This window comes from Glycine max, chromosome 7, assembly GCF_000004515.6.
Source record: "Glycine max cultivar Williams 82 chromosome 7, Glycine_max_v4.0, whole genome shotgun sequence".
In the NCBI taxonomy this organism is placed as follows: domain Eukaryota; kingdom Viridiplantae; phylum Streptophyta; class Magnoliopsida; order Fabales; family Fabaceae; genus Glycine; species Glycine max.
The window spans coordinates 41,903,384-41,915,637 of NC_038243.2; the positions used below are offsets into that span (position 1 = coordinate 41,903,384).

A 12,254-nucleotide genomic window follows, 5' to 3' on the forward strand; every position below is an offset into this window, starting at 1 on the left:
TATTTATTCTCTTACAGGTGCTTACGGAAAAAATTGTTCAAACAAGACCTGAGTGTCCTATTTAAGAATTAAATTAATTCTCAATGAAAATTCGAATTGATATTTTCACCTTCAACTTAGGGCGAGTGCAAGTCGGTATTAAGGGACATTTACTCTACATACAAAATCAGACCCCATAAGTACAAAGCAATAAGCCAACAACAGCAGAAGGAAAGCTAAAGCAGCTTGTCTTTCCATAACTTTTTCCCATTTCCCCTCAATGTTAGTTTCTTATTACAGAAAGTAACAACCTAAACTAGGGGTACCTAAAGTACATGCCAACATCTTCAAACATCTATTTTAACTACCTACATACACACCAAAAGAAGATCTATTTAACTACCTTGACCACGCAATCGTTTCAACAACCACTTTTTCCTTAATCTCTCATCTAATTTCAAAAACATCAATGCCCTCTTTTCGTCAAAACATAAATACTCACAAGCTTCAATGATGAGATCGTCGTCAAAGTCCGGCATATTTTGTACCTTTTCAACCACTTCCTCCAAGCACACGGTCTTGTTATTTTCACTCAATGCATCGGCGATTCGACTGATATCTGCAGCCATAACACTCATCATTTCTAGCATAACATCACTGGTGCGTCTTCTTTTTGATGGTTGCTTTGAATGTGATTGTGATGATGAAGGCCTTGCCCTTGTCTGCTCAGATGAACCCTGCACTTCATCACTTGCATTAGCATCAGGGCTTATCTGTACATCAGCCAACACCAGTGCAGGAGCTTCTGCATGCTCTTCATAGTTAGGTGTAAGATTTACATCAAACCTCTCAAAGTTTTCAGACCAATTTCCACTTCCTTGCTCATCACCAACAATCATACCTAATTCATGGTAATTCTCTATATGCCGGTCTCTCAAATGCCTAGCATAAGGATGTTTCTGAATAAACACAAGCAAATGATGAATCAAAAGAACATATAGAATTGAGAACTGCAATGGGATAAAGGTGAAAAATATGCAGTCAAGGTAGTGGTTGTGGTTGATAGCAAATGGAACCCAACCAACTAATCATAAAAACAAACAAAGGAACATAAAATGTGACACCTACAAAGACAATGATAGTGCATTTTGGTAGTTATTATTATGATGGGTCTCTGGCTAATCTTAAACGGCATGAAGTGACTAAGTGGGGATAACAAATGATTCAAGAGTATCACTGGATTTATGGCCTAAACTAGATAACCATTAGGATCTAGCTAATGTACTGCAATAGCAAATAAATATAATCCAAAATAACTAGAAAATAATTTAATATTATAGAGAACTAAATATACCTTAATGTATTCATCCCATGCTAAGTCAGTTGCAACAACCATCTTACATCCCTCATCCCACTCAAATCTCCCTTGAGAGAGCATTTCCTTCAAAACGTCATACTGTTTCTTCCATATTTTCAACCGGTTTATAATGTTTTCTTTTGTTAAATTCAGGTCAAATCTCTCATTTAGAGCAGTTAGAGCAGCTATATATGCGGAGGTCTTGAAAAATTTCTCAAGCCTGTTTCCCAACATTACTTGATTGACTAGCAACTCTGTCAAGCAATGATCCATCTCATCTGTCCATGTCACAACATTCTTAACTTTTTCTTTTTCTTTTGTCTCTTGAACCTCCATAACACCATCGTCTGTAGTCATACCCATATTAGCACAAGCACCATTAATGGAACTATCTGCTGGATCACAATGACCTAGAATTATGCACAATTCATTGTAGTTTCTGATAACTCGTCCTTTAAGAATTCGAGCATCAGGATTTTTCTGCACCAGAAAGGTATACTTATTATAAGCTGCTGAATAATATCATTATGCAATGACAAATGCCAGACAGAAGTTAAAAGTAGGTTTATATGTACCTTAATATATTCAGTCCATACAGAATCATTTGCAATTACCATTTTTCGCTTCTCATCCCATTCAAAGCCACTCTGGGTCATAAGTTCCTTCAGAATGGCATACTGTTTCTTCCATGTTCTAAGACGATTTTTAACATGTTCTTTCGTCAAATAAAGCTGAAACTTCTCATTAATAGCCAACACAGATGCTTCAAATGCATCAGGTCTCAATGTGTAGTCAAATTTGCTTCTGTTACCTTGTTTTATTTGCTGCACAAGGATTGCAGATAGACAACTGTCCATGTCACTTGTCCACCTTATGTGCCTTCCTACACTGATATCATAGTTAACTGGGTAGACACTTAGAGCCTCAACTGTCTCATCACAAGTCCCAGATTCATCCCAATGCAAAGGCTCATAAAAATGGCCAAAAATAATGCAGAACTGATCATAGTTCTCAAAAACTCTACCACGGAAAGTCCTTGCATCTAGATGTGTCTGGCATGAAAGTGAGAATGAGTAACAAGAAGTCATCAACATCACCAAACTTAGAAATGTCAAAATGCTGTGGTCAAATTCTTACGCATTAATGCATTATGGTCTTTCAGGTTAAAATAATTAATAATTTGACATGTATGATCCTTAAACCAAATTCTTATTTAAACCTACACTGTTTAAATATATACCTGAATACACAAAAGTAGAGTATGAATGTTATAAAGATATAAATTACAATTTCAAGACACCATGAAACTTTAAAGTGATATACCATTAATAGATTAAGATTTGTTTATAACTAATTTTGATCTATTATTTTCATTTTCATTATTATCACAAATAAGTTAGAACAATTAGAAGCAGTAAAATGCAAAGCAATCACACAGACACACCACAGTTAAATACTGAAATACAGTATATAAGAATGATAAATCATTCTGAATTCTTGTTATGTAACTATTTTAAATGTGTTTAATTTTTAGAAAAGACTGTCAGCCAGCCCAGGTGATTGACATGAGGGAATCAACAAGTTTTTTTTTTTTTGGTAAATAAGGGAATCAAGAAGTTGAAACTGCCCAATGTTATTTTGTACAATCAAACACCAGTCAGCATCAGCAATGATGAGATACACACTAGCTTATGTACCCATCAACCAAATGATACAATCAAACACAGTTCCAATAACCTTTTTTTTTTGTGAACCTGTGGTATCCTTTTGCTGAAAATTAAGGACTAATCACTCAAAGTACTAAGATCCATTTAAGGGACTGGCCTCTCCTAACAAATTCTCTTCCAAGAACTATTAGTTCTCTTTATTTTTCCCTTGTTTTTATGGACCTATTATTAGTCTTAAAAAATTAAACTTTTTATTACTAATCAAACAATGTCTCTTTTAGTTCATTGAAAATATATTAATGAATTTGCATCTTGAATACATTGCACTTCCCTGTACATCAATAAATATCTACATGAGATTTGAGAAGTTGCCTATGCACCAGATGTAATTACAGGCACACAATTTTTATGCATATACTACAATTTTCCTTAAAATAAATAATTTGATTTTAACATTATTAGAATGGTTTCGTTCATACAAATGCTGTTATTGCAATTAGTGGAGTCTGAAAAAGCATTAACTTAATATCTGAATTCTACTTGTGATTGCTATTGCCTATGATGAAAATATTTTGGGATAGGCCTCTTTTTTATTTGGTGAGAAAACATAAAGATTGTGATAGGCCTCTTATTCACTAATAGGAGATCGAGAAACTTAATTAATGGTAGTGTTTGGTATGTTTTCTTTTTCATTTTCAATTACTATGCTTTCATCAATAAATATCAAAATATCACCTTGCTTTCACGATGTTTACTGTTTTAGATTATTGTCAATGAAACAGTGAAAACACCAAGTAGTTCCAATATACAAAGAAGAAAACATGTCATTTACTTTTATAAATGATAAATTTACCATAGCATCTATATTCACCTTTTATTTTTGAGAAAACATCTCTGTAGCGTTGACAAAATAGCAGCCTAGTAAAATCAACTTTGAGCTGCACATTTATCTTTCATGATTTTAAAAAATGTATATATAATATAATCATCCTAAAATCTTTGAACTTCAAATTTATAATGTTTCCTTATTCACTGTCATATCAGGTTCAACAGTACTATTTGACATACCAAAATCTTACCAAATGCCTTCTCCAGAAGAGGAATCACCTCTAAAAAGGTTTCTGTAGAAAAAGATTAACTAGTACAGGTCTGTTTGGACAAACCATTTAATTAAGTACTTACTAAAAAAGCTCTTGTGTAATAAGAGCTTATGTCATAAGTGTTTAAAATTCAATAAGCCAAGTGTGTTTGGATATACAAGTTGAAAACTGCTTGTACAATTTTAAAGTGTTTGAATGTATCGATACACAAGCACTTATAGAATGTTGTCTTATTTTAGAAATTAAAAAAAAAAATTAGACTTAAATATGTTTTAGGTCCCTGATAAATTAGCATCTTTGTTTTGAGTCCCTATTAAATTTTTCTGTTGCTTTAAGTTCCCAATATATTAAGTTTTCGTTTGGATCCCTGCTGTTAGTGGTTCTCTATTATCTACTGACATGGCCATTAATTTTCTTAAAACAAATATCTGTGGTGGTTTATAAAGTCACCAATATTCATTTAAAATTTCAAATTATAATTTTTGGCGGCTAAAAACCACCAAAATCAATTAAAGCAAAAAAAACCTAACAATTTTATTCTTCTCTTCCGTAACCTCCATAACCACCACTCCCGAACCTTCACCACCACCATGTAAAACTTCCATCGCACTACACCACCTCCATAGTCCATACCACCACCACAACCCAACAAAACAAATTAATCAAATAAAAAATCAAACTTTATACACAATTGCACAACCCCAATTCAGCCGCAAGTCAATTTCCAAGAACAAAGGCACAACTACCACCGCCCACTCCCCTTGCCACCACCCTCTTTGACTCCACCAGCGCCACCTCTTCTACCACCCTCTCCGACCTCAGCAGCAGTGCCTACTTCCTCCAACACCATCCTCGATCTCACAAACCAACACTCCCATCCTCAATCTCACAAACTGTTACCGCCATCCTCGATCTCGTAAGCCACCACCACCATCCTTGATTCCAGCATGCCCAACCCTAGCCCATAATTGTCTCTCACTCAGACCTTCAAGCCCAAACTCCTCCCCCGACCTTCCCCACCAAACCCCAAACCAGGTCTTGCAGTGACAGCGGTTTATAGGTGGAGGAAGTGAAACGCCCAATCGAAGAATGAAAAAGAAAGAATCTTGGGTGTTTGGATCAGATCTATTTTCCTTTTTTTTAATTGATTCTGGCAGTTTTAAAACGCCAAAAATCGCATTTTAAAAATTTAACAGTCACATTGGCAAATAACAGAGGACCAATAATGGCATAGACCCAAATGAAACTTTTAATACATTGAAGATTCAAAACAAAGGAAAATTTTAATAGGGACCCATAACAAAAAATGTTAATATATTAGGGACCTAAATTATATTTAAGCCAAAAAATTAAGAATCAGACAATGATTAAAAAAATGAAAAGTAATTAAAAAAATAAAAATATAGCATTGTATATATCACAAAATATTGTTAAAAAAACTCAGTGGTGACCTATTTTTAGTTTTTAGAAACCAAAAATTTCAGAAGCAAACTATCATTAAAATCAATTTTGAAAATTTAAAAATTAGTGCCATATATATATATATATATATATTATAAAATCATGATTAAAATATAAAAATTCACCATTCACAAGTTTATAATTTTACAATTTGGAAAAGCATAAAACCATGAACCCAACCTCATCTTCATTTCTCTAGTAAAATTTCATATAATTAGTGCCATCTCCATTTCAAAAGCATGGCAATGGCAAATGGAATAAGGGTAGCTGGTGACTGGTGAGGCTTCAATGGCCGTGGGAAGAGGCTGGATGAGTTTCAGTTCTGGTAGTGTCACAAGTGACAGGGATCCCTATTATCGATTCGGAAATCAAGATGGTTGGCAAGAAGCTGAAGAAATTTGGTCCATGGTGTTGAAAAGCTGATGGAATGCCCAGGGTGGGTTAGAAAGATGGTTGATTATGGTTCTCTAGATCAATGGTGGATGAGGGAGTCTTGAGGTGAGGGCATAGCTTGGAACAATGATTATGTGCCTGGATCAATCCTAAGATATTTTTATTAGCTCTTACAAGCACTTATTCCAGTATATCAGTCCAAATAAGCTATTCATCAGCTCATCCATACAAGGGCAACAAAAAGAAATTATTTGTGAAAATTCCTTAATAATTCTTTGAGCATTTCATGTCCATCCATGACATAATCATCCAAAAAAAAAAAGTTCTCAAATTAACTGCTTACAATTATTGACATGATAGCCAGGGTAAGCACACATTGATTGAATTTGGGGAAATCACAATTTGAAACACAGAACAAGATCTAGGTAGACAAGTGAACTTCCTTTTGAAAAATTAATGGTATTTGCTACTATAATTCATTTTGGCTATTTTCTATATACCTTTTTGTCAGGCACTACATACAGGTTGTAATAAATGATGGACGTCAAAAGTGGATGTCCTTGTCAAAATGGACAATGGTAACCATAACCATCTTGACAAGGACATCCACTTTTCACTTCATTACTTCATCTAAAATCATTTATTTAAATAGCTCACTTGCCTGGAAACCTTCTAAAAATAAGCAGCTTCATTTGCATGTACAAATATTTCATGCTATAAAGATGCCTTCTTAGCAATAGACAAAAATTGGGTTCACGAAAGCTACTCATGCCCCAAAATGTTATCCACAATTAATTATCTTTAAGGACAATGGTTGATGACTTTGGGAAAAGATTTATAGAAAAATCACTTTTGCTATAGCAGAAAGGTTTAGTCAACAAAAGGAAAAAAAGGAGCGGGGGGAGTGGCAAGAAAATATGAAAAAAAAATAGTCATTGCTATATAACAGTCCTATAGGAGACAACATACCCGGATGTAGTCATTCCATGTAGAATCATTTGCAATGATCATTTTCTTTGTTCCATCCCACTTAAATCCAGTATGAGACAGAATTTCCTTTAACTGTTCAAACTGTTTCTTCCAAGTTTTAAGTCGATTTTTAACATTGAATTTTGTTAGATGCAGCCCAAATTTTGCATTTACGGCTGAAACAGCTGTGTTATATGCTTCTGTCAGAAAAACTTTATCTACTTTAAGCCCTTTCCTCACTTGGTCTACAAGAATCTTTCCAAGCCAATGGTCCATTGCAACTGTCCACCTAAAGTTTTTAGTCTGGTTTCCATCAGTTTGTATTTCAGACACAATGGCAAGATCTGGATCCCCCTTATCAACTGCAAATGTTACATCTATGTCTGTAACATTGTCAGAAAGGCTTGCAATTGCTTGATCATTTCCAAGGATAGTACATAATTGATCATAGTTTTCTATGGACTTTGCTCGGAAAATCCTTGCATCAGGGTGTGCCTGCAGGTAACATAAGAATATCAGCCAATCACCATAAAAGTGCAAACTGATGAAATGCATACTGTATCACATGTAACGAGATTACCTTGATGTAGTCATTCCAAACAGAATTATCCGCAACAACCATCTTTTTTGTCTCATTCCACATAAATCCACTATGAGCAAGCAGTTCCTTCAAAACCCCAAACTGCTTCCTCCATGTCTTCAGCCGATTTTTTATGTGTTCTTTTGTCAAATACAAACCATACTTTTCATTCAATGTTTTCAGTGCACCTGCAAATGCTGCTGGCTTCAAAATGTTATCCACTTTATTCCCCTTTTTTACTTGCTCAGCGAGTACCTTGGTGAGGCACTTGTCCATTTCATTTGTCCAAACCATGTACTTTGCTTTCTCTTTGTCACTAGAACTACGAGTCTGGTATACTTTTTTATTCATCCCTGAAAATACATATAATACACTGTGATACTTTTGCTTCTTTTGCAATAAAATGGATTTTGTGTAAGGAAAATTAAGAGCATTGCAACAGGGGTGTAAATTTGGTCTCATAAATAGAGCTCAGTCAACTAAGACAAGAAGAGAACTTGGTGTATGAAAACCCCATCCTCTCCCCATTCAATTGTGAAAAGGTTGGCAAAGCAGAAATGCACTTAATCCAAAAAAGTAATGTCAGTAGCTGAAACTCATGCCAAATGAACCATGTGTATTTGACAACACAACAATACAAAAATATTTATCAATCTCAAACAGTAGCGCGCGGAGGCTTAACTCTAAAAATGCCATAGGCAGATAGTAGGAAGCAGGACGATCACTATTTTAAATATTATAATACAAACTTAATAATTTATGCTACATATATAAATACTCAGAAAACAAAACAAAAACACAAAATTAAAGAAATTCATGATAAATAAATAAATAAGACATAGTTTATACACACAATAACTATCAATTGAGGAGAAATAAAAAATCATAGTAGTGAAGTCAAAAAAAAAATGGAAGATGATGGTGATATTAATAGTAAAAGAACATAAGAAATTAGATCAAAAAAAGTAAGCAGAATGTGAATTGGGAAGTCTAGAGGAAGAAGAAAGAACAGAACATGGGATAAAATACGGCCAAAAGATCCTTTTGGTCCTTTATGCTTTTAGTAATTCCCACTTTGGTTATTTATGTTTTAAAACTCCCATTGGTCCTTTTATTTTAAAAAGGAGACAATTTTGTCCTTCCATCAGTTTCACAGTAACATTGTTAACGTTTTACATTTTAAAATAATTAATTTAACATAGTAGCAGTTTTTAACTGCCACTATTTTATTTTATTAAATTTTTAGGATGTTTTAGACTTTAGTTTATAAAAAGAGTCACGGCATCTTTGTCATCTTCATCTTCATAGAGATTCAAACCTAAACCTAAACCTAAACCTAAACAGATCTAATTTCTCAGTCCCTCTCGTCAGAACTTCTCAAAACTTTCTTTTAATTACATCGTCACAGCACACTCCGATAGATCTGGTTATCATACTCGCATTGGTGGAAGCATGACCGGCACAAAGCTGCATTTCCTAAAGCGCACAATCCATTTGGTTATTTCATCCCTTGCCCCACTGACAGGTTCTCCATTGTGCACGTGAGAGATTGCAAAACAAGAAACATGAAATAATATCTCAGATTATAAAACAAAATACACTTATACATGGAAATTTCCAATTTCTAATATTTAAGATATTTTACCATTCATCAGTTTGTCCTACACATCCCAAAACTTAAATATAATTGACAATTTGACATGCATCTTAAACTTCTAACTCATCATCAGATTCATTAAATATTAACTCTACTACTCCCTCCGGTCTCTATTATAAGCAACCAAAAAAAATGATTTCACACTTATGAAGAAATTAGTTAATTTCATTAAATTGTGTTAATCCCAAAAAAAAAAAAAAATTCTAAACTATCCTTCTTTGGAACTTGATACCAAGCATAAAAAAGTTTGACCCTATTAAAAAAGGGCATTTTGAAGATAGTCTCATTAAATAAGGCAAAGTTAGTTAACTTTTGCTTATATTTGAGACCATAAACAAGTGATTTTCGTTGCTTATAATAGAGACCGGAGGGAGTATCTACAAAAGCACCGTACTCCAATACAGTTGACATTTATGTTTACCAAGTATCATTCATAGCAGGAATACGAGAGCAACATGTTTCAACTGCTTGACAATATGAAACAACCAAATGCTCTTCCACAGAAAAGTTTGAAGCCAATGCTACCTATAAACGCTATTCTAAGTGAAGCTCCAAGTCAAAAAAACCACAGCATATGAAGTTTAAAAGGAGCTTTCTAGTCTCTATAAACTATCTTCGTATATATTTAGTTGAATATTTTATCACATTAAGGAACATAATAACATGGCAGAGAACCAACAATTGCAAATAGTCAACACTTAAAAGAAATAGGTTCAAGTCCAACAATGTAATTGATAAAGTTTGGTTTATCTTAGAAAATAATCACTTTTATTTTGTCAGCTTCCTAAACCAGCCTACGAGTACCCAACAGGGAGTTAACTCACCTGGTGGGCCTTCTTCTATTTCAAGGCATGGGCTTCGGTTCGATTCCAGAACAACCGGTTGATAAGTGACACGTATACCTGCCATAAATCCTTGCTCAGTGTGATGGTCTTCTTCGACCTTACATGGAAGTAAACTTTCCCCTAATCCAAACTTTCCTATTACATAAATAAGAAACAAAAAAACAAATGAGCTTTAAAAAACAAGTATTATTTAACAAGGTTAATCTCCAACTAAACATGCAGTAAAACTGATGTTTTACACACACAGAACAAAACACAGCTACATGGAACTTAAAATCCCGATAAATTATTATATGGTCTCAATTAATATCCACGTGACACGAAATTGAGATTTTCAATTTAGAAGAAAGAGTTAATAAAATCCAGTTAGTACATATTATGTGGAAATTAATTGAGATCATTGATATGTAATGGTCGTGAATCATATAATAATTTCTTGTAAATCCACACATAACAACCACAAAAATAATAAATAATAATGAAGATAATATATTAAATAAAACCCAACAATTTGTATCAAGACCAGACATACAGCACCCAAAAGTGGGGGAAAAAAACTCTGCTTTCAATTCAGACCAAAAGAGACCACTCAAACTCAAATAAGAAAGAACCCTCACAAGAATAAAATATAAATATAAATACATACAAATTTATAAAATAAAAAAAATACAAAAAAAAAACTCAATTAACTCCAAAGCTTAAGAAAAATTAAAATTTTAAAAAATAAACAAAAGAAAACCCCAAATGCGAACTCTGCAGAAACTGAATTGTGGTGGTGAGTAAAATTTCTGACAATTTCAATTGGTGCGTAGTAATAGAAATTGAAAGAAGAGAAAGAAGAAGGGAATGACCTGCCATGGTGGCCGGAACTTGTTTTCTTGCGAAAATTCCGTTTGAATGGCGGAGGCACTTACTGGGGAATCGAGATAGGTGTCCGTCCGTTTACATATGAGCAGCGAAGCTCTTTACATTTTACAACAAGCAGCCATTCTTTCTTGCTTTTTTTGTTTTTATTCTGTATATACTCAAAGTTATGCGAGGTTAATTTTATTTAATCTATAACTAAAAGATATAAATATAATCTCATTTGGTGTTGATTTTTTATTTTTACATTTTTATCTCTAACCGTTAGAAATCAGTATTCACTGTTGCATTTTATTTTAACTTAAAACTGTATTTATATTTTTTTTTAGACACATCACTACATAAAAAAAATATACGCACAGTTAACTTTCATGTTTAGTCCAAACACGAATTCGTGCCTATTTTACACTAATATGTATGAATTTAATAAGTATCTAGGCAAGCGTAAAACTGTCATTATTTTTGGTAAAAAAAATACTTGATCCACCAATAAAAATAATAATTAGTATGATTTTTTAAAATTAATTATTATAAATTTTAACAAATATTTCATCTAGATTCATGTTCTTTAAGTCTCGTATTTAAGTGTTATAGGAAAAAAAACATGTTGAAAATTAAAAGAGTTGATCACACATATTTTCTCACAAGAAAAAATCTCTAAAGTAAATATTTTACATATATAATATGAAAGTCAATAAATTATAAACATAACAAATTTTTGAAATAATTATTATAAAATTCAATAAATTAATCATAGTAATTTTTTAAGATAATTATTAAAAAAGCTATCAAATTGATGGTCTCTAAAGCATTATTGTAACACCCATACTTTTTTAGTTGTTGAACTATTTTTTTTTTATTTTATAATGTATTTATTGAATCAGATGAGAATCTCAAAATTATGATACTCAGTGTTGCATTGTATACTTGTATGAGTGTGTTATGTCTAGTTTAGTCTTTTACTATCTTATCTAGGCTAGGACATAGAAAATGATAAAAATATCTTATACATCTCGAAAGAGTCGCTTAATAGCATAACATGATAAAAGATAAAAGATAAAAGATAGTATTTGGAAAAGACAATCATAAATATGCTTAAAATAATTAATTAAAATTTTGATTATTTTTAGAATTGAATTCAAGATAGTATTTGGAAAAGACAAAAATGTCTCTGGGACACACTATGTAGTGGTAAAGTTAGATAGCGTTTTAAGGCTCAATTATTTTTAAAAAATTAATGAGTATATTTTACATAGAAATATTTTATTTGAGCTTAAAAGTCTCACAGATCCTGAAATTCACAATTAGTTAGCAAAAACTTGATTTATTAGAAAATTAAATAGATTTTTAAGAAAAATAATAACTATAATTATAATAATTAA

The 12,254-nt window shown here is 32.6% G+C and overlaps 1 protein-coding gene across 3 annotated transcripts; it reads right to left on the reverse strand.

Annotated features, from left to right (window-relative positions):
* Positions 1-203: 203 nt before the first annotated feature.
* LOC100785875 (uncharacterized) lies at positions 204-11,038 on the reverse strand. Of its 3 annotated transcripts, none has more exons than XM_006583925.4 (7): positions 10,860-11,038; positions 10,066-10,143; positions 7,507-7,859; positions 6,927-7,421; positions 1,912-2,388; positions 1,334-1,816; positions 204-938 (listed from the first exon to the last, which is right to left on the reverse strand). In XM_006583925.4, exons 1-7 carry the CDS (start codon positions 10,864-10,866, stop codon positions 375-377), a joined length of 2,457 nt encoding a protein of 818 aa, XP_006583988.2. In that variant the 5' UTR covers positions 10,867-11,038; the 3' UTR covers positions 204-374. The 3 variants fall into 3 exon arrangements, with proteins under 3 accessions (XP_006583988.2, XP_006583985.1, XP_006583986.1); XM_006583922.4 differs by having other exon boundaries at positions 9,988-10,143; positions 10,860-11,037; XM_006583923.4 differs by lacking the exon at positions 10,860-11,038 and adding an exon at positions 8,943-9,024 and having other exon boundaries at positions 9,988-10,105.
* Positions 11,039-12,254: the final 1,216 nt, after the last annotated feature.